This window comes from Lates calcarifer, linkage group LG2, assembly GCF_001640805.2.
Source record: "Lates calcarifer isolate ASB-BC8 linkage group LG2, TLL_Latcal_v3, whole genome shotgun sequence".
Classification (NCBI taxonomy): Eukaryota; Metazoa; Chordata; class Actinopteri; family Centropomidae; genus Lates; species Lates calcarifer.
This window is the reverse complement of record NC_066834.1, coordinates 1,081,773-1,106,965: the sequence shown is the minus strand read 5'-3', so window position 1 is coordinate 1,106,965 and position 25,193 is coordinate 1,081,773. Positions and strand designations below refer to the sequence as shown.

Sequence of the window (25,193 nt, the reverse complement as noted above, 5' to 3'; positions counted from 1 at the left end):
TGAAAGGAGAAGAACATGAATCAGAGTCAAACCTGTAATCATGTTCAGAACGTAAGCCTCGCAGCTATTTGGCAAAAGCACAGGAGTCTGTTTGATGAAGTATTCACCATAAGGACTGTTCCTCTTATTGGGTGAGACACTGTTTACTGCGTCTTTCCATATATTTTATATCACAGCACATGAACGACCCTGAAAACACCAGAGCTTACAGTGAGGGAAATTCCAGAAAGAGGAGAATAATGTGGTTAGAGCTGAATGTTTACGCACAAAGATGCCGTTAAACTCTGAGAATAAATCACACGGACCATCAGCAGATACTACATCTGTGAACGCTGTTTGGATTTTAGCACGTTTACTCTGTGATAAAGTCTGAACTGTAACGGTCGGTTGGAGAGGAGTTAGCTGTGCTTTCAACAGTTGTAGAAAACACAGGAAATGATTGCTCACACTGCAGTGGGAAGGAGAGCTACCACTGTTTGTATGACTCCTCTGACCCTCCTTAAAAAATGCTGCTGAATGTCCGTGCATCATGTCGCAGGACACGGTGAATCATAGTGCTCACGCAGTGTGTTGAAACGTGGAAGAGGAAGAGACAGATCAGGCAAACTGAAGAGTTTAGAAAGAACCACATATCAATCAAAAATAGCTTCTTCATGACTCCATTTTTTTTATTTTTCCTGCTGTGCTCAGTGTTTATCAAAGGTTCAGTAGCTGCACTGACCTGCAGTCACACTAGAAACCATTAACATTTCTGTTCAATAACCTGACAGCACCACACCTTCCTTTATTATGCAGTTTGTGTCACTGCAGCCCCACAGACAGAGCCAGGCTGAGGGATATCTGCTGTGAAGAAGCTGCTGAGCAGGTGGAGTCAGCCTGAGAAAGGCTTAAAGGTTTTAAAACACCTGGCAGCCTAATGGTGACTGACTAATGGTGGGATTTAAAACACATAACGCTCGGTGAGGGATGAGTGTAGCCTACCTTTACCTGTTCCTACTCCTCTTCTCTGCCTCTGAACACACACAGAGTCATTCCAGTTTCCAGTAGATTTGTTTTGAAAAGCAGCAGGTTTATGATTTATGCTCAAAAGTGATTTATGCAGTGATTTATCAGCAGAACAAAATGCAGGTTGCGTAAGTGGAGATAAGTTGTTATTAGGGAGTAAAGACAAGCCAAAGATGTCTGACTCAACTCAGACAGTGTTCAATCAAAAAGAAAGATTTAGCACGTGTTCATAAACCAGCAGAAACACTTTATTTACAGTCAAAAATCAGCGGATCAATGAGCTTCATCCAGCTACAGCAGCGACTTTCCACTGAGTTCATACAGTGACTTCACCGTGGGAAACCTGATTAGAGCATATTTTCATTTACGGTCTGATCGAGTCCAGCTGAAACACTCAGACCTCTGTCAGGTGCCTCAGCCTCACACGATCCGCCTGATCTCAAACAGAAACCCACAGATACAAAGTGTAAAAGACGAGAACTCACCTCATATCTCGACCCGATCCTCACTCTCCTTCCTCCCGGTGTCTCCGGTCAAACCGGGTCCTGGTCTGCGGTGTGTGAAGTGTGTCGGTCCTCGGTCGGACTCAGGCTGACAGGCGGTCCGTCTCTGCAGCTGCGTCCAGGGTCTGAGGGCGGTGCTCTGGACAGGGACACATCCCTGACTCTCAGCTGCTACCGTGGCTGCTGGTTAATCCACAGGATCCAGACTTTCTCATGCCAGAAGACGAGAGGTCACCACCGAACAGACCACCCGCCTTCTTCCGTCAGCCAGGAAGAAGTGACTAACCGCACAGCAGACTGGATCTATGGGGCTGGATCCGGGTCTACTGCACACCTGGAAAAAACACACAAAACCATAAGTCAAGACACAGTGAATATTTAACAGTGTGTCAGCAGGAGCAGGAATCCACATGACACATGTGCAGCTGGTCAGGATACATTTACTGTAAAGGAAATGGCTCCATCTTGTGGCCACACTGAGAAACTACAGGGAGTCTGATTTAAAGGATCAGTTCACCCGAATCATCAAACACATTTCCCCACTTAACCCAAGAGTTCCCAGTTTTCTGTTTTAGCAAACTCAACATTTTCTGTAGTTTTGAGTGTTGGTCAGACCAAATAATAATAATAAACATTCAATATGTTCCCTCAGCCTTCAGTGAATGATGGGCTCAGCTTGGTAACAGCCTTGTGTTAGAAATTTTAGTTCAACACCAAAATCTCTCTTTGGAAACTGACTGCGGTTTTCATGCGGACTATTTCTTTGCGATAAAGTTGTTCAAAAGTAAACTGCTCATTTATTTATTGTCTAATTCTTTATGTTTAACAGCTACCCAACGGGCACAGTACAGGAACGAAGAGCTGGGCGTAAATTAGTACAAAGAGCTTATCTAACAGATAAAATAAGTTGTCTTTGTCTTTCTAAACAAGCCACATTAGGACATGTCGTGTTTTAATTCTGCCGTTTCATCACTAGCTAAACGGCTAACTAACTAGCATGAAGCAAAAGTAGGCTACCGTTGCTATGGTTACCGGCCGTTTACCTCGCGTACTAATTTCGAACGGCTGTCAAACTTGACCGGAACTACGTTTGAGGAGTCCTGACTAAGTTGCTCGAACACCTGTGAATCATTTATCACCTTATCACTGCGCTGAAATCAGTTAATGAGAGTTTGTTTGTTTTACCGGTTTAGGCGGGAAGCTGACCTGTGTGAGGTGAAGACCCCCGCAGCGGCGGAGACGTCTCAGCTGAGGTGACGCTGTTTGTGTGTCTCAGCATCCGCGCCACACCCTCGTCAGAGTGCAGCAGCAGCAGGACCTGCAGGACCAGCATGATGCGGCTCGCCCTGCTAGTTTTGGCTCTCCCGGCGGTCTGCAATGGCATCCTCCCTGAGATAGTGGACTCAGGCATCAGTCACATCCTGGAGGATCATTCCGACCAGGGACAGACGGAGCTGGACCGCGTGTTTGTGGAAGTGGAGCAACTGCCAGAGGATCCGCATCAGAAGCCTGAGGATGCGTTTCACCAAGTAGGCAGCCAGTGGCATCTTTCAGCCTGGGTGTTTACATGACACAGCATTATTATTAGATCTTTTTAAAAAGCAGCAGTGGAAGGAGCTAGAACATGGCAGTGACTTCTTCATGCACCTGAAATCTGTCTCTGATTATCTGTCCAATCCCTCCAGAGGAACAACCAGAGTGTCAGCCCTCATCCCAACGACCTCCCTCCAGCTCCTCACGATGAATCTGCTCCTGATGAAGTGATGGATCGTGAGTCTGTCCCCGGCTCAGTAGAACAGGTAGAGGCTTTCACACAGGAAACAGAGTGAGGAAGTGTTAGTTTCCTCCCTGAATGAACTCTAACTGATGTCCCCCTTCACACAGGAGACAAACAACATCACGTCCACAGCTGTCCAACCCTCTGACCTGGAGAACAGTGTCGATCGTGTAAGTTCACATTATGAATTGTTGATAATAAGTGATCATGTGTGTTTTGTGCTTTTGCTTGTTGTAACTGGAGATTTGTTGCCTGACGTGCTGTCAGACACATCATAGAAAGACAGGAGGAGGTAAATGACTGTTTTCATGCCAACTCTGGGACAAGTCTGTCCCAGTTAAAGAGGTAAAAGAAACCTACACAACCTAAGAAATGTCATTTATTCAGTTCCTCATTTTGCACTAAAGTAGACCACCGTGTTCTTGTTCCTTATCTCACATGATAACCTGACATCTTGTCTTCAGGGATGCGTCTCTAACGAGGACTGTGGGAAGGACAGATACTGTGTTTCTACCACACACAGCTCCAGGTGTCTGCCCTGCAAAGCAACTGATGTGGTGAGTGACACCCAGGTTACCTTCACTGTTTTGGTCCAAGTTCTCAGGTCTGTCACACACACACACACACACACACACACATCCAGGCCACTTCCTGGCAGCTGGGGTTTCACTCCAGCTGCATTGCAGTGTGTCCACAAGTGTAATTGGAGTGTGTTGTTTGTGAGCAGGAGGTCTTCTGAGCTTCACGTGAGAGGACAGTGTGTGTCAAGGTTAAACACGACGTCCTCCTCTGCCTGTTTTCTCGCTCACAGGACGTAAAGAACAAAAAGAAGATGGTGTGTCTGCACAGGCTCAGCCACTGGTTTCATTTAAGACTCAGTTTTTCCTGCTGATTCTGTGTCTTTGCTGGATGAATTGGTGTTGCTTAGAAGAGTAATGCCAGGGGATAGAGACAGTGGCAGTCTGCCAAACAAGGGTACAGAGTGCAGGGATAATAAATACACAGAGGAGAGGATCTGTCTCGTCAGCAGCGCTGCATGGAAACAACCAGCCCCTCCATTAACGATTCATAGATGATATGAAGGAACAGGAGCTTCTCTCGCTGATCTCATTTATCTTCATGTTTATTATTAATGCTGTGAGTTTCAGCCCTGTTAAACTGAAGGTGTGTGTCATGTGTTGCTGAAAGAATCTGCTGAAATGTTGGCTGTTTGCTGAAATATGAAAAGCATTTCCTCTGTCCTCTCAGTCGTGCAGTAAAGATGAGGAGTGCTGTGGTGAACAGATGTGTGTGTGGGGCCAGTGCAGTCAAAACGCAACAAAAGGAGAAGCTGGCAGCACCTGTCAATACCAGACGGACTGCAGGCCGGACCTCTGCTGTGCTTTCCATAAAGGTAGAGTACAGCTCTCAGTGCTCTACACTCTGCTTACTCATCCTCTCAGGGAACCTGTCTGTGTGTTTTCCTTCCTTCAGCCCTGCTCTTCCCCGTCTGCTCGGCCAAGCCCATCGAGCGTGAGCGCTGCTTTGGCGCCTCCAACCACCTGGTAGAGCTGTTGTCCTGGGACCTGCAGGACGAGGGACCCAGGAAACACTGCCCCTGTGCAGGAGACCTGCACTGCCAGCACCTGGGGTGAGTACAGGACGCTTCACAGAGCCGAGTGTCTCCAGTCTCTTTGTTGAGTGAATGATTCTGTACACATGCATCTCTCCTCTCTGACAGGAGAGGCTCCATGTGCCTGAAAGGAGAGGACTCGAGTGAAGAGGACCTGACAGACGAACTGTACTCAGAGATAGACTACATCCTCTAGACACTGCTTCATTTCATTCACTTTGCCTTGGAGACGACGACACTGAGGTCTCCACTGACTGTAGCACTTTCTGCTTGCCAGCTTAATCCAAAGTGATGGAGCTATACAGCATGGATGAAATTATTTGCTGCTTTACAATCCTCAGTCTCTGGAAATGTAGATCTAAAAGTCACAAACAAAAGAAACAGGAAACATTTATTTACTCAAACCCTTCTCTAACACTGACTGCAGGGAACTGAAAACAGCTGTAGACACCGATTATCTACGGATGACTCACCTCTCTGTTTACTGTTGTAACATCACCTGTATTATGTTGAGTGGCTCAGTGAATAAACTGAGAGAGCAAAGTTACCTTTGAAGCATACATGGCAGTTTAGGCTGCCAGAATCACTTCCTTTAATACCACACCCAGATTTATCTTTCAGTGCTGCCAGTGACCACAGCAGCTGCTCGTACTGTCGCCTGCAGAGCTGCTGTCTCTGTAGTTTCAGAGTAAGTCTTTACTTTGTTATCCATGAGAAGAGGTTTTGGAAAAGCTCGCTGCTGCAAAGCTTCTGGGAGGATGGATGTAGATCTGCTCTGCTGCCAACAAACACGTTTTTCACCTGAGCCTCAACATTTTAATGGTGTTACTGTACACAGAAGAGGAGGAATTGATTGTGTATATATTCATCATGTTATGTGTTTTTTCTTTGATGAACTGAATTCTTCAGTTTCTAACATCAGATATGCACCTGAAACAGGAAGTTATCAGTTACTACAGTTAATATAGGAAAGCAGTTGTGGTCTGTTGACTGTGCTGAGCCAAGTGTAAATGTTAAATCTAAACTGTAGTGATGATGTGTAAAATCTAACTTCCTGGTTACCTGGAAACATCTTTACACTCTAACAGCAGTCACAGTGACAGTGGTGCAGTCTGTACTGACGGGATTATCATGTTTCTAATGCTTTGTCCCTCGTTACCATTAACAGCATCTTAATGTAGGCTTCACAACAACAACTGAAATGCATTAGACTGTACAGTTGTATTTAATAAACTGGAGGTGAAATCCTGTTTGACCTATTAAAGGATAATAAACTCAAAATGGCTGACGTCATCATTTTTGTGATTAAAACTCATCCTGTGAACGTTAAATAAGCACTGAAGTCTCACTGATTTCAAATAACTGATGAGTTTATACACCGTTCTAAGGTTTGAACATTTGTTTGAAAACTGAATAAATCCTGTATCAGAATTAAGAAATAGCAAACATATGTATTACAGTTCCAGTCTTCCATAACACAAGCTGTTTCTCTTCGATTCCAAGTTAGAAATATTTAATAAAATGAATTACTGTTCCTTAACTATCATTTCTCAGTCCTGTTCAGTCACATCATGGGAACAGTTTTCAGTTTTTAATTTGTCAGGAGGCTTCAGTCCAGACCTGCTCCTCCAGCTTCAAACACTTCACTTCCCAACATCTCAGGTGTCTTTCACGTACAGTAACTAACTACCATTGGCTGACAGGTGTGATACTAAATTAAGTGTGTGAATAAACCTGTGTATGCTTGTACTGTAAATTAACTTGAAGCTGCTTCAGCTGTGAAGTTTACCGTCTGTTCTTCGGCTTGTACATCTCATCTTAATCAAAAATACCTTTTTCTTTGAACATGTGAAGAACATTTGTCACATAAATCGAACATAAAGCTGATTAATTTACATTTAAACATTTACTGGGATCTATTGATATATCTATGTTTTTATCAGTGTATAATCACATAAAGCTAATGTTATGTTTTCATCGAGAATGAGCAGTTTATACCTACCTGGGGGAGCGGGTCCTTTTCCGTGGAGTCCACCATGTTGTTTCTACAGTAGCCCAGAATGGACAAACCAAACGCCTTTCTCCTATTTGATGATGTTGCAGCAGAAGAAGAGAAAGAAGGAAGACTACATGTCTGCTATTACCTATAGTTTTACAGACTAACAACTGAACTAAATATAATACCTCCTTTATAGTTATATAGACACTTTACAGTCTAGTTGATGCAGTTTTGTCACCTGAAGGCCACCGTAGACTCTGGGCCTTTAAACCGTTTTCATTTACAGTGACAGAAAACTCTTATGAAAAAAAGCTTTTTAATTAATTTCTAAAATCATCTTAAACTATTTTCACACAGGATTTAAATCTCAAAGAAATAAACATCAACGACAACAACAACAACGAAAAAAAACAAAAAGATTTTCTTTAGATATTGGCATTTCTACAGTGGATAGCTGGTGACAGCATCAGGAGCCCAGGCGGACCGGGATGCTGAGCTTCAGTCCTCAGAGCAGTTGCCCGGGCAGACTGAGAGTCCAGCGGGCTTTCTACACCCTCTGGTGTCAGTCTATCAAGCAGCAGCAGCAGCAGGTAGAAGCGCCAAAAACAGCCTCACGCTCTCTGCCAAAAACCCAGAGAGCTCCCTCCCCCTCAGTACAACACCACACTCACTCTCACACACACACACACACACATGCGGATGACACTAGAGATGTACACCCAGTTCACATGGTGCAGAAAACAGACAATGAAATCCACTCTCTAAATTAAAGGTTAATACAGACAACAGATGTGTGCCTGGTGAGACCTAATCCAATCATCAAGTCTGGAGCAAAAGAATAATTTACAACAAACAAAAACAAAACAAGGAGATTCTTAACATAGTCTACTTGGTTTTGTTTCATTGTACTTTTGTATTTCAGGACCAATAAGCCTATGTCTCACTAAACCTAGTGGAAGTGATGTAACAGAGGCAAAGCTCCTATAAAGCACAAAGAGCAGCAGTAAGGACGACCCATAACAACACATTACTCTGCCATTATAGGAGCATCAGAGGAGAAACAACCTCCAGTATACAAAACCCTAATTGTTGCTTTTTTCTTTTTTCTTGATTCTTCAAATCTTGTGAAGGAACGATGCCTCAGTTTGTCAGAGTCAGTGAGAGAGTGAGGTTCACCTCGACTGGGGAAGGCTGGGTTAAGTAGTTCTCGGTGGTATGTTCTGTTAAAGGAAGGTGAGCGATGTAAGAGAAGAATGAGCCGAGCTCACAACAGTGAGAGCATGTGGACTCACAAGATGGTCACAGATGAATCAGAATCAACGTCATGTCCAAAAACAGGAAGAGCAACACGCAGTGACAGGGAGGAGAGTGAAGGAGACTGATGCAGGAGACGGAGACTTAAATAGACAGGATGGACGCCTTCCAGCCCAGTTTCACAGTCCTAACATCTCTGCAGCTTTTACCATCACTTGATTTGTCTATACAGTATTTGATTCTTTTCTGTATCGAATAGCTTTTGTACTTCCCTTTAAACTTTACAGTACAATACACTATAGTGCACAATTGGGTTTCTGAGCCAGTCCCGGGGGCTCAGAGTGGAGCGTGAGAGCACGTCTCACACCGCTGCTTGATGTTCAAGTCACTTATCAGGCCCGACACCGAGACTGAGACCCGGAGCCTGGCCGCCTACGCTGCGGCAGCCAGGTGATCCACGCGACCAGGAGCGGTTCTCCGTGCCTCAGTCCTGCCCCGGGTCCTTGGCAGGGCCTCCGTCCAGGTAGATCTTCAGGGCCTTCTCCTTGCGCGGTGAGTAGCTGACGCGGTGTCCGGTCTTGAGCAGACGGCTGCTCTCCTTCTTCATCAGCTCGTTGCGCTCGTCCTCAGACAGCTCCATGGGCTCCTCTGTGCTGTCCCTGCACAGACCAACATCACAGTGACGTCACTAATATTTAACATTTAGTTTCATACTGGCACACGCCTAAACCCAAAAAATAAACTCAAATGAATAAATACAAGGAGGTATTCACATTTATGATCCGTTATAGTCAAGTCTCTTTTTTTTTACCTGTAGAAGACCACAGCTCCATCATCACAGATGTACAGAGGCCACACATTCAGAGTTGACACCTTAGGGTTCCAGTCCAGATCCTGATGGATCTCCAACACGGAAATATCACAGGGAAACGTTCCTCTGCCCTGCACACAACAGACAGAAGGTTTAACACCAAAGTAACACAACATGAAAGATCAGGCTCCTGTCAGAGGCAGTGAGATCCACAAACCTTTGCAAACTCCAGGTTTTCAAGAGGAATACCACTCATTTCACTGAGCTGCAGGAAGAAAGAAACCAGTCACAAATAGTTGGAAATTAAAAAAGTAATGTACATGGCATCGAGAAAAGATGAATTATTTTGTAGGTTAAAGGTTTTCAAAGGGGGAGGAGCGTGAAGGTGACAGACATGCAGTACCTTCTCCTTCAGTTCTTCTACACTGCTGCTCTCCAGAATCACTTCCTGAAAAGGTCCCAGCTTCATCGTAGCCGGGCTCCACCTCCGGGTCAGGACAGCCAGCTGCGACATGGACTTCATCTTCTCTGGTTCTGAGAGACAGATAAGACGAGCGTGGATCAGCTTTCACAGGAGCTTTAACTCCACCTGAGACTTCAGCACTGGAGGAAGTGAAACACACTCTGCTGCAGCCTGAGTCTACTCTCCTGTCGTCCCATGCATCTGTTGGCTTTAGTATCAATGTGATACTGACTCGAGTCTTTGGCAGCAACACATCATTTTACCTTTTGTGTGTTTTCTCACCTCTGAACTCACGGTTGTTTAAACCAAAGTGGACTCAGGATTTATTGGTGATTTATTGGTGATACAGCTTCAGTGTTCATTCATTTACCATTAAGGACTTCCAGGAAAACCTCCCAGTTGGAGGAGATGCTGATGTCTTCCTCGTAGACGTGGTAATCCAGAAACACTGTGCCTGGGTTCTTCCATGTCTTTTTCCTGAGACGAACCCTGAACACACACACACACACACACACACACACACACAAACACTCACTTCACTAAGGATTTAGATTCTCTGTGACGTCTATCAGTAATAAATTGTTTATACACACCCTAAATGTTATTTGAAGATGAATATTGTGATTTATTTGATCCTTATTCAGAGTCTTACCTGTCAATGCTGAGGTCAAGCTTGCACTGCTCTTTTAACTGAGGAAGCAGCTCCTCTTTGGACTGTCTGACAGTCATGCCCTTGGCAAACACCGTGTCCACAAGGAACTTGCAGGGCTGATAAGACAGGACCAGATTATTATCTGACGTACTCAGGTCATTTTAACTCAAACTCTGCAGAGGATTCATTCAGTTCTTACCTCAGGTTCATTCACTAGTAGCTGATACACTTTCACTCTGTATTCACCCTTTTTCAGTGCTCTTCCAAGTCGAATGGTTATCTGTGGAAAGTAAAAAGTTAATTCTCAGTTCCAGTCACACAAAGCTAACAAATGACTTCTGAATATTTAACCTGACCTTGTTGTCGTCAGAGAACGATGAGAGTGTTTCGTTGAGCCGCACACTCTCAAACTCCTGGTTGTTGGCGTAGACACGAAACACCTTGAACTGCGTCGAGGTCACTCCTACGTACGGCTCCAGGTTCTGTTTAAACGCTGCTAATGTTATTCTCTTGTCCACATGAACTACTAGACCTGGAGTGGATCATAAGAAACAACAATTAAACTTTTGGTCAGAATTATTTCATCTGTTGAATATATCGTCACTCATTCACTCTCTGAAATTATAATAAAAGATAATAAAAAGACATTTGATTTTGAAACTCCTTTAAACTGCATCATAAACAGAGAGTTTGTACATTTTTGTGCATCCCACGAGGAGTCATCCTGAGAACAAGGTTCTGCTCTGAAGTACAGGTACTGAGCCTCTGCCTTGCTCTTCCCGTTGTCGTCATACTCGCTATCTGTCCCAGAGTCTTCTTCAGCAGTGTCCCAGGTCTCTTTTTTGCCCTCGTGGGCTTTGGAGCGTCGGCTGCTCGTGATGCTGTGTGAGTCCAGACCGTTGGCCAGCTGTATCGGGCCGCTGTCTGCGTTACACAGCGTGTCGCTGCTGTGGCTGGAGCTGAGGATGTCGCTGTCCACTGAGCTGGTGCTGCGGTCGTTGTTCACCTCAGAGTCCGAGCGCTCCTCACAGGCAAAGTGGTTCTCGGGGTCAGAGGAGGCCCCGCCGCTGCTCCCAGCCGTGGCCCTGATCCGGTTCTCCAGCTCTCTGTTGTCTGCGGCCACGCAGAGCGAAGAGTTTGAGTCGGCCTCTTGGGTTGGGGATTCAATATGCTCGAAGTCGCTGGCGTCGGAGCTTTTCTGGCTGTCGCTGGTGCTGGAGCCCTGCTGCTGCTGCTGCAGAGACAGGTTCTTTAACTTCTCTGTGCTCTCCTCCAGGATGGCCTCCACAGACTTCCTGTTACCCTTTGACCCATCGAAGGGCACGTCAGAGTCACCTCCCACTTTTTGGCAAAGAGTTCTGTTGGCCAAGGTACCAGGAGACTGCTCAGGCAGTAAGACCAAGAGTCGGATCGTATTCCCGTGACGATCCAACAGCTTCCACAAGAGTGAGTCAGTGAAAGCAACCTGATGATCAGTCGACTCAGAGCTCTCCACAAAAACCTGATAAAAGAACAAAACACAAAGAAGATTTAACTTAATAGTGTTCAAGTACATTTTCTGGCTGCTAATTTTTTCATTTATTTATTTTTTCACAAAACTGTCAGAACACAGAGGCACAAAAGTCAGAAACGAAAGAAAGTGAAAGAGACCTTGTTGCTCCTGAAGAATCCCTCAGCTTTCAGTGTCTTGTTTGGAACATAAAGGAGCCGGAGGTCATTGTAGCAACGCTCCAGGACGACACGCATGGTTTCTGCAGATAGCCCTGTAGCCTGGGAACAAACACAGACATAAGGCTGAAGGCTCGCCTCACAGTCTCACCTTATTTTACAGCATTTTCTGTGTTGATGCTGAAAGGGAAAGGACGAGGAGGAGGAGGAGGAAAAGAAGACAGAGTGAAGAAACTGAGCAGAGTAGGAAACCTGTGCAATAAGCTGTTTGAATTCAGTGATCGTCTGGTTCAAATACGCCCGAACGCTGATCGGAGAGGCGATGGTCTCACTCTTCAGATCCACAACATGAACCTTCACCATCACCTCTGCAGAAAATCAGAAACAACCACCATTTAGACATAAAACAGTTGTTCTGCTTGGCATTCATCTATATATCTCCATCCATCATCAGCGAACAGCCCAACAGCTCCCAACCATCACTGACCTCCGGGTTTGTAAGGCTGGAACACCTGCTCTGGCCGGCGAGTCTCTAGCAGCAAGTCGAACATGTACGAGGACTTGACTCCTCCCAGCAGGAGACCCATCGGTGTGTCCTCCTCGCCCTCGTACGAGCGCTCCAGGTATTCGTGAAACTCGTCATACTTGACCAAGCGACAACAGTCCAGAGGGACGACTCCCTCCAGCTCCATCAGCTGAGGTACAGAGTTCACAAATTAGTCCAACAGTACTGCGAGTAGCATCTTCATAAAAACAGGATTTACCCCTAACAAGGAATATGTTAGTGAAATTTTTGTCCAAAGCTCAACATAATTCTTTTGTCGATGTTAAACAGTCGTGTGATACAATGCACTGGATTTATGGACACTCCAACATTCAATAATCAATATCTTGCTTCGGTCAGCTGCAGAGGAAAAGCAGTGACAACAAACCTTGTAGGCCATCTCTGTTGCTTCTCTGAGAGTTTTGTCCTTGTGCACTTCCAGCTTGCTCTCCAACATCATCTTCACAGGATGCATGCAGAACAGCTTGATCTGAACATAAAGAACATCAGGTTTGAAAAAGCTGAAGTTATTTAAAAAATAGAAAACAACAGGCAGTGTATCAACTGCTCCTTGTTCTCATGCAGGGCAGAGGATCCTGACCAAGCCAAAGGACCAGGTACCTTGCAAGTGTTGCGCTCAATCTCCCTCTGTCTCTTCTCCTGCTCTTCAGACTCTTTCTCCTTCTGAACCAAACTCTTTATGTGCTCTGGGAAGTCGTCCACAGCTAAATACTCTGCAGACAGAACAGAGTGTGCATTAAATCACGTTACAGGACAGGAGTCTAATCTATTCTATCAAACAGTATGAAGGCTTGGAAAATGATTAACTGTGACCAACATAATGGCACTGAATGATGTCCATGAGACATTAGCTTGCTCCTACCATAAAGACCTAAGGCATTAGTTACAGTGGACTGCAGACAGGGCTTGGTGGAAACTGTCAGTAAATATCCTCTGACTATAAATGACACTGGAGCCTCTTCTCATGTAGGAAATCAATGTAACTGGCATTTAGTCACATGCATCTCTTTGCTTGGAAAACTTAAGCCAACAATGAAAAGCACAGTGCTGTCCTTTTACACTGAGCAGACATGAGAGAACCATCAACAGCTGAGCATCATGTTCATGTTGGTATCATTATCCATCAGGTCTAACTGAGTGTGTTTCTTACTTGCATTCCTTGAGGGATCTTTCAATCTATAAATCAGCATATATGCATTTGTAGAGCTGTTGGGAGGAAAAAAGATTTCCTGTTAATGAAAGTGGAATACATACAGAGAAGGTATTGTTCTGTTTGTCCTGTGAGCAGCTGCATATTCCTTAAAGCAGAATAAACAAGAACCACCTTGTTTCCCAACTTTAACACAGATGTAAATAACATTTTCCAGTTCCATACTATTCTATTCTATTCCCTAAGCCAACGCACTGTAAGCATGTGATATGTGTTAACCCACTGAGTGTTTAGAGACAACTGACCTTGCAAAGGCACTGGAATAATAGCCTCTGCTCCCTGAGGACCCCCCATATGTCTTCCTGATATCATCCTGGGTGATCTGCCCAACACAAATGCACAGAAACACACTGACAATGATTCATCAGATATTATCATGTTAATAAGCGGAATGTTGAAATGACAGGGACATTGTTTGCTTAGTTCTGTGGCACTGATCTGGTCTGGTGAGTCATTCTGCCTGACACTTAAGTGCTGTAAGAGGACAAAACCGGTTACTCGACCTTGCTAACGTGCTGATCGTTGAAACTGTACCACTGGCCATCACTGAAGGATTTAATGCAGGCGTAGTAGTGGCCACCTGCAGCGCTCCCAGAATGGACCATGACGGAAAACAGCTCAAAGGTCAGCAAACTCTGAAATAAGAGGGGGAAATCTTATTGTTCAGATAAAAGTGACACACAAGTTGTATTGCATTGGGAAGAGCTCATGATGTGCTGTATTTGCAAAACTACGGTCACGCGAGTTGAACTACAGTCAGCACATATTACGGATGAAAGACAGACATCTCACGTAACAAGCATCACTTTACAGCTGTGTCTGCCAACAGACAGTTGCTCAGTAACATTTACAGGATGGAAACTAAAGATGGGAGAATATAAATTTTAAAAAAAGCCTCTGAAAGAGCTCATCCCTCAATGACCCCTCACATCCAGTATGAAATCATCTGAACCCAGAATGTTTCCCTGCTAATTTATTCAGGTTTTTCCTTCATTTTGTCCAGTGTCTGTAGCTAATCTTGGTCTAATGCATTGTCACATACGGTTAATTAACCAAGGAGATTAACAACAATCAACAATGTCTGCGTAGTGAGCGGTCAAGAGGATGATTACCTTTGGCTTCAGCACCCTCTCTGTGCTGCTGGTGCTGTCCAAGCAGATGCCCTCATCCACACAGTCATCAGTGGAAAAATCATTGCTCATCTGGTCGCTGTGGCAACTGCCTTCATTCTCCGCTCCACTGTCAGTGCAGCTCTCTGTCTGAGGCGACTTCTACAGGAGGCCGATTTCAAAAACAACAACAGGCAAGAGTTTAAAAATCAGCCAAGACACGGGGTCAGCTGTAACTTATATGATACAAATACTGTGAGCCGCCTTTGGGGAAAAATGTGTCACATACTCCACATATATTCCTTTCATAACCGCCAAAAACAAAACACAACTGTAACACATCAGGTGTTACCTCCATGGCCGAAAAGATGTTTTCATTTATCCTGCTATTACTGAACACAGAAGCATTACAAGACCTGAGAAATGAATTATCCAGGGCTGTCAGGTGCTGTTCACTCACTGGGTACGGTATATTGGTATTGAGAGGGTATTAATATTTACCCAGAGGGAGGTAACCTGACTGTTACACGCTCCTGGAGGAAGCACAGTAGAGGATTTAACATTTGACGACGTCAGCACCTGATGGATTACATAACGACATAATGAAAAAACACATAAAAGTGGAGAGTGTGACACACTGTTCTCCTGACCACAGCTTACAGTCATGTCAAGTAATGATGGTGAACAGACAGATGAAATCACTAATCTGAAGACACTGCCACTGCTGCTCTCACCTCATCTTCCACATCGATGAATGGACTCATGTCAAGCTCCTCAGGGAAAGTCATGCGGTCGTTGAGTTTGATGCGATGCATAGTGGTGTAGTCAAAATCAAACCGTTTCAGCTGTAGTGTCAGCAGGTAGGGAAAGTGCAGAAATCTCAGACCCTGTGCAGAGAGGCGTGTATCAGAGGATCAGACAGGTCATTAGCAGAACACTGGATTCTCAGAACGAGGCGCCCATGTCACATTTTCAGTTTGCTCACCTTACGGGCATCACATTTCTTTTTGCAGCGTTCACAGAAGTACTGGTTGGGCCCGTCCAGAGTTTCAGGTTGGATGAAAGCCTGCAAAGCCTCCTCCTGTGACAGAAAGATGACAGTTTCAGTTACATTTAGAGGACGGCCTGAATACTAAATGATCATAAACTGTATCAAAATGAGCTGCAAGTGCTGAGTTCGAGGAAGCTGTGAATCCCAAAGAGTGACTGACAGTTAAGGCTTTGCTGTCAATGTCTTAAATATTTAAAAGGGATGAGATGTAGAGAGAAACACACCACACTGCCATACGCCTGGCTGGCTCCAAAGGGTCTGATCACAAGAGGGATGTCCAGGTAAGTATCAATCCTCCAGCTCTCATAGCCACACTCCAGACAGCGGACATAATCCTTCAGCTTCCCCTGGTACAGCTGGTTGATCAGGTCAGCCTGAGGATAGGGGGGCATGACAGTCAGGCCTCCTGAGCCATGTTTCACTGCTAACAATACAGCATTTGTCTGGGCTACAACATTTTCTCTCGCTGCTACAATGTGGACTTATGGCTGTTACAGCAGTGTTAGGTGGATTAAAAACAGATAAATTAAATTGATTAAAAACAGCTTTGCCATTTTTAGATTCTTATCACCAGTGGGGTTAAACATTCAAAATGTGGTCTGATGGAAGACAATGCCACGCTGCTGCCAAATTCAAAAAGGATTATCTTTTGTACAGTGGCCATTTTAGGACACCTCAGACTAGTTCACCAGACTTTATGATGTCAGGCATTTTTACACAGTTTTAACCTCTAACTCTCAAGATCCTTTTTTAATACTTCACGCAACTATTTTAATCACTTTTCGTAAATACACTACAACACCATGAAGGACAGACTGTCCAAAAATGTAGGCTGAGATTTTGCCCCCTTTGGAAATAAAATTATAGGCTCTAAACAGGCATTTAAAAAAAAAAAACCTTTCTTTGAAAGTTAATGCTCTGTTGCTCTTCATTTCGTGAGTTTAATAGATATAAAAAATATAACAGTAACCTACTCAGCACTCAGTGACCCCTCCTTTGGCAGATATCACAGCTTGCCAACACTTTTTGCAGCAGCTGAAAGTCTTTTTATTCTCAATTTTTTTACCCACTCTTCCTCCTGATCACTTCAAGTTCTGAGATATTTCTACACCATCTTGCACACACAGCATGTTGAAGTTACACACACAGAGTTCCAGTGATGCTCAGGTTGTGTTTCTTAAAGTAGTTTGTTGTGGATTTTGAGGTGGATCGTTGTCCTGTTGTAGAGGCCGGCCTCTTTTCAGTTTTACTTTCTTTACTGACTGCAGGACATGTGCATCCAAACTTTGCTAATAATTTGTGGCATACATTCTTCCCCCTGTTTCCTGTGCAGCCCCCGGGAGAAGAATATTTCCACCCTCTTGCGTTAGCAGCTGGTGTGTGTGTGTGTGTGTGTGTGTGTGTGTGTGTGTGTGTGTGTGTGTGTGTGTGTGTGTGGAGGAGGGAAGAGGCTTGTATTTTGTCTGTTGACTGCAGGGGTTGTATTAACTTTTTTCACTTTAAAAATAAAAATATTATGTGATTCGCCCGGGGCTGATAAAACTTGCATACAGCTGTATATGCACAAAGTTAGTGTAGTAATTACATTTAAAGGGCTCTAAACTGATTTTACACATAATGTCATTTCACTGGTCACGGGGAGAGCTGTATAACATCCTCTGCAGCTCAACAGAACAACTGTTTTCACAGTCTAACAGAACACTAACAAGGAAAAATAAATCTTCATGTCCTTTGGCTTTGGATACAACAGTTCTACTGTAACCAGTCTATCACTAGTTTAACTTTCAACTCTCACATTTACTCTAAACTTGTATGTTAGTTATGTTATTTTTTTTTGTCCAGAACAGGAGCTCATGCGTTCAGACCACATGGCTGTATATACGCACAGTGGACCGAGTGTCTGCAGTTTATAACTCACCCTGAGATAAGAAACAGCTAACCCTGGGAGTTACTGGCCCATTTCACTTTTCCCACAGTGGGTCTTTTGTTTCCATTGTGTGTGTATGTGTGGTGGGGGTGGCCTCAGGCTGGCTGCTGAATTTTTGTTGTCAGAAGTCTAGAAAAACTTTGCTTTTCTCCTACCTGCTCTGTCTGCTTCCACTTCTGCTCCAGGGCATCAAACATGACCCTGCACAGCTCCTGGATGTCATGCTGCTGCCAAGCTAAAAACAAACACACAAAAAGTGTCATTTAGTGGACAGATGCAGAGGCACATGGTCTCTCCTATTACAAACACGCAGACAGGCCATGTGAGTCTAGTCACAGGAGAGCACGAACGCTCACCCTCACTGCTGTCCCAGCCAAAACTCCGCGTCACATCAGTGGTCTCAATCGCCCGCTTCTTACTCGTCTGCAGCAGGACAAACAGCCTCTGTAGCTGGTAGGGGATACTGGTGACTGGATCCTCCTCTGACTCCTCAAACTCCCAGCTGTAGTTTCACACAGGGTTAGAAAAGAAAAGTTGAACATCACAAGTAAAACTACACAAAGACTAAACTGTGAGTGTAGTTCCTTACTTGTAGAGCGCGTTTCTGAACTCTGGGGTCATGAAAAGTGTTTGTAGCAGACTGTTCAAATAGCAGGTCATGGCTTGGTTAACCAAGCCCACGTAACCTACAGTGGGGACAAGAGACAGGAAGTAAGAGGTCAGCTTGGGTTGCATAACAGAAGTGATGTCACATACTCAATAGCTGACCAAAACACACCTGTCTCAGATTTGCTGAGGATGGATGAGTAGGAGTAAGATGGACTGCTGTAGTCACCACTGCAGCCTGCAGTGCCGTCTCTTGGTAGGGGCCCAATAAACCTCTCCTGGGAGCTGTCATCCAGTCCACTGCTGTCTGCTGTTCCTGACTCATCCTGCACACCAGAGAGAAACGTTTGACAAAATGTCTTTAGTTTACAAAACTCTGTAACAAACCTAACAACAAAACAATGTATTTTTGATATTGTTTAAGAAATTCAGAGCTTGTTCTGTTAATCCTGCTCCACTCACCGACGCAATCTGAGGCTGCTCTCCATCTTTGTCTGTAAGCTGGAGGAAATTCCTCTTACCACCAGGCTCAAACCCAGAATCTGAGAGGGACATCTCACTGTTATGGTCCAGTGGTGCCTGGAGGGAGGCAGAGTAAAAAAAAAAGTCACATGAGCAGACAGTCTCTATACAGAGGTCAACAATTCCTGGAAAACAAAGAAAAACAACAGAAAATATTCAAAAGGAGTCGTCTACAAACTACACACTGGATGAACTCACAAGAACACTCAGACCCCGACTGAATTCATTTTCAGCAAATTCCCTGTACTGACGCATACGAGGAAAGTAGCTTGAAGCCAACATGTGAACAAGGCTACGTAGCTGTCTTCTCTCCTGGACGAGCTGAGGGCGAGCCAGCAAAGTGCTGCAGTGGAAACATGCAGAGGCTTAATCCACTGACCTACTCAGTGAGATAACAACAGACACAGCACCTGGGCTTTGGCCTGGGTCAGCAGCAGGATTAGCCTGGGCTCATTTAAGAAAAGGGAATATGTACATAAATAGACAACCGAGAACAAACTCAGTCGACGCTGAGATAAGGATGTATTCCTCCTGTAGTTTTCTATGCTCAATAGGAGAGCGCCCTCTTCGCAACACCATTCTTACACACTCTGTTTTCTGTAGCAGAGAACAATGGTATGGCAAAACCCATTTTCAAACTCTGATAGCACAAAAAAAGAAGAAGTGTTAGGCTCCAACCTGACTTTCAAACATATCTCTACCACTATCAGCTTCACTGAGGTCATGATACGGCGACACAGCCTTCCAATGTAGAATCAGCAGGAGCTATTGTATGTGTCCTAACATAAACTCCTTAGAAAAGGAGGATAAGTGAACAGCAACTGCAAACACAGACTAGGAACCATTCTATGAATCCCACTAGAGTTCAGCTGAAATACTTGGCCTCAACTCAGCTACATCAAACCAAAATGCCTCTGCTGATGGAAACAGAGAGCAGGGCAACCTAGACCTCTCAGCTCTGCTGCTATATGCAGCAATGTTGTGCTTAACTACTTTTGAACAAGATGCTAGTACAAGCTTCTCTGCTGCCGTCCAGTGTGTTAGTGCTGTCACAGGAGAGACGCTCCACGATGGGAAATATAAGTTGGACCAAAAATGTTTTCTCTCTCGGACTGAATGTTCTGTTGGAGCTAAAGCCGTAGTGTTTATAGGAGCTTTTTCAACTCAAACAGCAGCCTCCTGTTGAAACCATGTTAATGACGGAGGTAAAACTAAACCAAAACAGTAATGTTGCTGGTCGTGAAACCAAAACAATCATCTGAAAGACACTAAACCGCTCCACAGAGCTGAGGTGAAATGGTGATAATTCTCTGAACAACAACTCCTTTCACATTATCCACTGTATTCACTTCCATTGTTAAAGTAAAAACATTGATTAGGCCAGATTTAACCCTACCTGAGCCAAAACCTTTCCATTTTTAATCCTACACAAACCTACCCGATGATATAAATACAAACCTTTCCCTGCTAAGCTAGGTTAATTCAGCTGTGTTTCTGTGTGAAGTAGGAGGGGGAAGGCTCCTGCAAACCTCACATTTAACCCACAACCTGTACGGTGCCACCTTAGTCATGTTGAAACCCTGAAATGCAACTTTTACCAAGACTTAACTTTTGTTTTCACAGAGTAACCACAGACCTTTAGTCCATAACCCTGCTGAGATACACAATTATACTGAGAGATGTGTATATTAAACATTTAACATATTATCACATGTTGACAGAAAATGACTGAATTAATGTCCTCACCATCTCCGGTGTATTTCCCCAGGCAAGGTCAAAGGTGCCATTTACATATCCTGCTTTGTGGGCAACATCTTCGTACAGTTTGGAGAGAGTGGTGGAAGCAGGCAGGTTCAGGGTCAGTCTCTCATTGACTGTCTTTGCACTGGTGATGTCCTGGATTATGCACAGCACTCTGGGCTCCTCAGCTGCATTTTGGATCTGAAAATCAAGAGGGAGGGTGGAGGGTTAGCTGAGCTGTATTTTGTGCGTTATACGCGTTATGTATATTGTGTATATATGATGGTGATGAAATCAGTCAGAGCACAAAAATATACCAAAAGCTGAAGTAAAGAGTCTGGTCACATCTGTAATCTTTTCTTATTTTTTCCTGTGATTAGAGAATTCCTACTTTAAATGAAAGTGTAGACTTTTATTCAGGGAATGTTCGAGTGTGGCTGTTTGTGTTGTCAAATATTGAAAAAAAGACCCATTTTGATATTTTAAAAATCAGGCAGTGCATTGGCAAAAGTGTAGAAAAATTTCAAATGATAACCAACCATCAAGAAGAGATTATTCTTTCATCACCAACTATGACTTCTCTGTCACTGTGTGAATTTGCTCTCTTCAAGTAGGCTACATTATACATGACTGACAGTCATGTCACTCAATAAAATATCAACAAGAAACCTTACTTGCTGAGCAGTCGCTGATCTTTGGTTTAACAGAAAAACATGAAAAGGTGGTGAAAACTCTCTCAAACCATCCACAATTCTTAAAGCTCTGTCATGCTCATGCTTCATTAAAGTGTACAAACAGAGGAAATTGTTTTCCAAGTGGAAGAGGAGTTTCAAGAGGCAGCGAGTCGCTCTGTCGTCTTGACACTCCCTGTGGTTTGTTTCCGATTGTTCTGGTACTTACTGCACCTGGTCAAGCTCAAATGTTTTGCAGACTGAAAGTTAATATCAAAAATGTCAGCATCAAAAACTGTCAGAAAACTCACTCAGCAAGCACCGACGTAGGCAGCATGCACAGTTAGGTTTTTTGGTTAAATTAATCTTTTTTCACTTCTATTTAATCACATACTGTCTTATTTAAATCATTGTTAGGTTCGTTTTTTTCTTTTTTGCTGTTGTTTATTTAGGATAAAGTTAAGGTACAGATTTCTTCAGACAAAACTGAGGACTGATGAGCTGGTTTATCTTGACCAGTACCAAAGCTCAGGTAATGTGCTGTAAATCTTGAATGATACCCTGAAGCTGCCTCTCAATTGAATAATGCATTTGATCATTGCCTGAGTTTGATGGTCATCACAGTGCTGCTTCATGCGTCTAATTAACACCATGCTTTACCGTGAGCACGATCTCCCACACCACACACACGTCTACCTGAGAAATCCTCTTCATCTCATCAAAAATACTTTGTCTGCAACTCCAAAACACACCCTAATAACATGTGGAGATAGCTGAGGTGAGGAACAACTTCAAAACACACACAACAAGGAAAATAAGTTGTAAAACATGCCAGTTTCAGTGGCCACATTGCGGCTAAATGAAGCCGACTTGTAGACCTAAACCGTCTGGATTGAAGCTCCTTGTACACCCACTACTGTTTGGCTGGCAAATCAGCCTCTTGGCTGGTGACAGGGTGATAATTACAGGAATATATTCAAGTTATTCCAGTTTTTGCAACCTCTTTGTGAGGTTTGTGATCTTGGCGTAATGTGACTGACAGGTCCTATAAAGAAGCTGCAGCTGACAACACACAAGTGTATTATGAGATTAAAGGTTATTTATACCGTGGATATAATCACAAGGTGCTGACATGGAGCCACGGGTACTACAAAGCACGGACGGTATTTCTTTACAGCTGTAACTGACTGAAAAAATAATGACAGAGTATAATGTTGTGAAATGTCAGTATGCACGAACACCTATTAATGCACTAGTAATGCAACTACAGCTGCAAATGGCTCACACACAAAACCTTAAAGCAGATTAGAAGATGTGGGTAATGACATGAATAACCAATATTCTAATTCGAATACAATTTATTTTAGATTGCACATTTGTCAGATAAACCTGACAAATAGTCCACAGCCATCAATTTGGATGGACTACTGTGTCCAAAAGATGGTTTGGGCCTGTGGTGACAGTGACTGGTGAATCTGTGGGGTCAGCAGCAGAAAAGTAGTAACACTTAATTGTCACCAGAAATATGTACTGCTAACTCTTTTTTAAAAAAAATCATGGCTCAACAAAATAAATAAGTTACTTCATATTTCTGATCTAATTCAAAAGAGCTGTGGAAAGTACGCAGGTTTCACGCACGACTGCAAGATGACAACTTTAACTTTCAGTTTCACAAGTCAGCTGCCAAAGAACGAAGTAAATAATACGAACCTGTTTCCTCCTCACAAACGCAAGTCATCCTTTCCCAGCAGGGTTTCTCTAGATCCATTAGTAACTTGTGTAGCTAAAGGCCATGAAATATACTCTAAGTGTACAGCGCTGCATCAACAAATCCAATTTTCCCACCAGCCCTTAATATCGCTGAGTGACGCCCCATGCTTGACGTGTGACTTGGCAGCTGACGTAAATGCAGCCAAAGTGCCATTAAAACCACCCATAATCAAACACTGGAGCTCTTGATAAGTTAAAGTGACGCTATAGGTACACATGAATATGAAATAACACGTGAACATGAGTGCCCTGTCAATAACAACCCTCTGGTGCGTTTATGTTAAAAACACAGTTCACCTGAGCAAACGAATTACCATCAGGTCACCATCGCCGGTGTTGACAGTGGCTAGAGGCGACTCATTTTCTACTTGTGTAAAAATATGACAGCACGATACCACCGCAGATTGATATATAGTACGCAGCATATTGCACGTTAACGTTAGCTAACTACCAAGCCAAACACAGCACGACAAACCAGCAAAGGCTAAATAATGTAAATAACGAAGCTTGTCGATGATGGTAAAATTGGAAGGGCGAACATTTCTGTTCTAACATTAAAAGAAACCAAATAACATTAACATTAACGCTGTGCTACACACCACTGCATTTTTATGAGCAGCGGTAGCTAGCACTAGCGTTAGCTTGCGATTTTGACAAGCTAACGTTAACGTAGCCAGTAAAGCTACAAGTTCCATTCAAAACAATCTGCATACGGGAGTTAAAGGGAATCAAAGTGGGTATATTTGTAAAATTAGCACTGGAGGTAAACGGTGCTTCCACGCTGCCAGTCACGTCCATTGGTGTGGCTATTTACATCTGGTTGAGCAACTTCAAAAACATCTAGATTAGCTAGAGTTGTTGCCATTAATCAGACTTAAAAGGCTAACGGCATTAGCTAGCCAAATCCCACCAGCTAATGTTACTTGCAAGTCAGCTCACAAATGTTGACAAGTGTCGTCTTTGTTTGGGGGCATAAACACATTGTCAGCCACAGCATTTGAAAAGCACAAGAGTTTCTGATTATCAGAAAGTGAAATTAGAAGGCGAGGTAACCTAATAATAATTATGCTAAAGCTTTAGCTACCCGCATAAACTCACTTTGTCTGCGATGCAGTGAAACTAGCTGCTATCTGACGCTGGCTGAAGCTAACACTAGTTAGCCGTGTCACCATAGGCCGTCCAAGTCATGTTTAGCTAACTGCTAGCAGCTGAGAGTTAGCCTGTAAACGATACGCAAAGATCACAAACTCGCAAAGTGGTGCAAAAGTTTTGCCATTATTAATGAGCATGGTCTACAAGTGTGACAGGTGACGGCCAGAGGTCGAGTCTCCGGCTTGGGCTGGGTCCGTGTTAACCTCACCTCTTTGGGTACGAACTGGTTCTCCTCGCTAGGCACCATTTCCATTTGTGCGACAGTTTAGACAAGCATCTATCCGGACAGGGATGTCAGCGAAAAAACTTTGCAGACATGGTTTGTGTCCTGTTTGTCGTAAGTCTGGATGCTTGGATAACAAATTTAAACTTGCCAAAAGTTGGAGGCTTATAAAAGTGATCTCGGTTACACTGCCCAAGCACAAAGTGTCCTGCTGTAAACGGAGAAAAATGGCCGGTGTTTTACTCCGCGAGACTTCACGCACGGAGCTGTGGCGTCACATTCCATCCAGACAGGCGTGCGTGATGTGTGCGGACAGGATGACGTCGGTAGGTGTCTGTGCGTTTTTTGATAGTGTTTAAAAGGACAGAGGTGACAGAAACACGCGGACAAACACGGTGTGAGTGGTTTGGCTCGTGTGGGTCAGCTGCGGGTCAGTTCGACGAAGCTTCCGATTTCAACAGTGAACTGTTTTCAATCCGACCACAGCAGTTATGACCGATTGAATTCACTGAAGTGATCAACGTGGTTTCATGATGAATATATGGAGCAGTTAATCTCAAATGTATGATTTAGTCCTCTTTATCCAGGCCTGAATGTGAGTGATAAGGTCTTCTGCACCTTTAATAACAACCTGAAACAGAAAATGCTCTCATATCAAACACACCCACAGCAAACACTGGACTACTAACAAATCAGGAGGGTTAATAAGGGCCTGCTGCTTATCACTGCTGAGGGACGCCTGCATGGTTACTCTGGTTGTAAACCAATTTATCATTTTTAGTATTTTTAGGCCTTTAACATAGAGAGAAGAGGTGACAGGAAGTGAGGTAAAGAGAGACTCAGCATGGTCCAACCAGGTCATGTTGCAGTTCATCTTTCACCCTAAACCTCAGCGATGTGCCA

General features: G+C 43.9%; 3 protein-coding genes across 12 annotated transcripts in view; 1 reads left to right on the top strand and 2 right to left on the bottom strand.

The window, feature by feature from the left end:
* mical2a (microtubule associated monooxygenase, calponin and LIM domain containing 2a) overlaps positions 1-1,862 on the bottom strand; it is a 28,764-nt gene extending 26,902 nt beyond the window's left edge. For 3 of the 6 annotated variants that reach the window (XM_018687573.2, XM_051073525.1, XM_051073528.1), the window contains exon 1: positions 1,491-1,859. The gene's annotated coding sequence lies outside the window, so the exon portion shown is untranslated. Of the gene's footprint in view, positions 1-1,490 lie in introns of all 6 variants that reach the window. The other 3 variants (XM_018687571.2, XM_051073516.1, XM_051073522.1) reach the window with 2 other exon arrangements.
* On the top strand, positions 53-8,212 carry dkk3a (dickkopf WNT signaling pathway inhibitor 3a). Its single transcript, XM_018687576.2, has 8 exons — positions 53-131; positions 2,702-3,037; positions 3,194-3,307; positions 3,393-3,455; positions 3,750-3,842; positions 4,534-4,678; positions 4,759-4,915; positions 5,006-8,212. Exons 2-8 carry the CDS (start codon positions 2,840-2,842, stop codon positions 5,091-5,093), a joined length of 858 nt encoding a protein of 285 aa, XP_018543092.1. The 5' UTR covers positions 53-131; positions 2,702-2,839; the 3' UTR covers positions 5,094-8,212.
* Positions 7,194-24,598, bottom strand: usp47 (ubiquitin specific peptidase 47). Of its 5 annotated transcripts, XM_018687565.2 has the most exons (30): positions 24,276-24,598; positions 21,842-21,898; positions 20,481-20,675; positions 18,675-18,791; positions 18,385-18,538; positions 18,196-18,292; positions 17,963-18,108; positions 17,762-17,841; positions 15,904-16,053; positions 15,614-15,709; positions 15,363-15,515; positions 15,130-15,207; positions 14,632-14,790; positions 14,023-14,154; positions 13,765-13,841; positions 13,460-13,515; positions 12,910-13,022; positions 12,677-12,778; positions 12,232-12,439; positions 11,997-12,112; positions 11,727-11,846; positions 10,773-11,577; positions 10,433-10,608; positions 10,276-10,356; positions 10,077-10,192; positions 9,795-9,913; positions 9,365-9,495; positions 9,179-9,226; positions 8,962-9,092; positions 7,194-8,809 (listed from the first exon to the last, which is right to left on the bottom strand). In XM_018687565.2, exons 1-30 carry the CDS (start codon positions 24,318-24,320, stop codon positions 8,635-8,637), a joined length of 4,233 nt encoding a protein of 1,410 aa, XP_018543081.1. In that variant the 5' UTR covers positions 24,321-24,598; the 3' UTR covers positions 7,194-8,634. The 5 variants fall into 5 exon arrangements, with proteins under 5 accessions (XP_018543081.1, XP_018543082.1, XP_018543083.1 ...); XM_018687566.2 differs by lacking the exon at positions 21,842-21,898 and having other exon boundaries at positions 24,276-24,596; XM_018687567.2 differs by lacking the exon at positions 15,130-15,207 and having other exon boundaries at positions 24,276-24,595.
* Between the last annotated feature and the right edge of the window lie 595 nt (positions 24,599-25,193).

Bases quoted from the DNA above. Each gene is read 5' to 3' on its own strand.
- usp47 (XM_018687565.2), bottom strand. From the start codon at position 24,320: ATGGAAATGGTGCCTAGCGAGGAGAACCAGTTCGTACCCAAAGAG. The intron at 15,208-15,362 runs GTGAGAGCAGCA...GTAATCCATCAG, and splicing joins TCATCGATGTGGAAGATGAG to GTGCTGACGTCGTCAAATGT. The intron at 9,496-9,794 runs GTAAATGAATGA...TCTGTCTCTCAG, and splicing joins TTTCCTGGAAGTCCTTAATG to AACCAGAGAAGATGAAGTCC.
- dkk3a (XM_018687576.2), top strand. From the start codon at position 2,840: ATGATGCGGCTCGCCCTGCTAGTTTTGGCTCTCCCGGCGGTCTGCAAT. The intron at 3,038-3,193 runs GTAGGCAGCCAG...CAATCCCTCCAG, and splicing joins CTGAGGATGCGTTTCACCAA to AGGAACAACCAGAGTGTCAG. The intron at 3,308-3,392 runs GTAGAGGCTTTC...CCCTTCACACAG, and splicing joins TCCCCGGCTCAGTAGAACAG to GAGACAAACAACATCACGTC.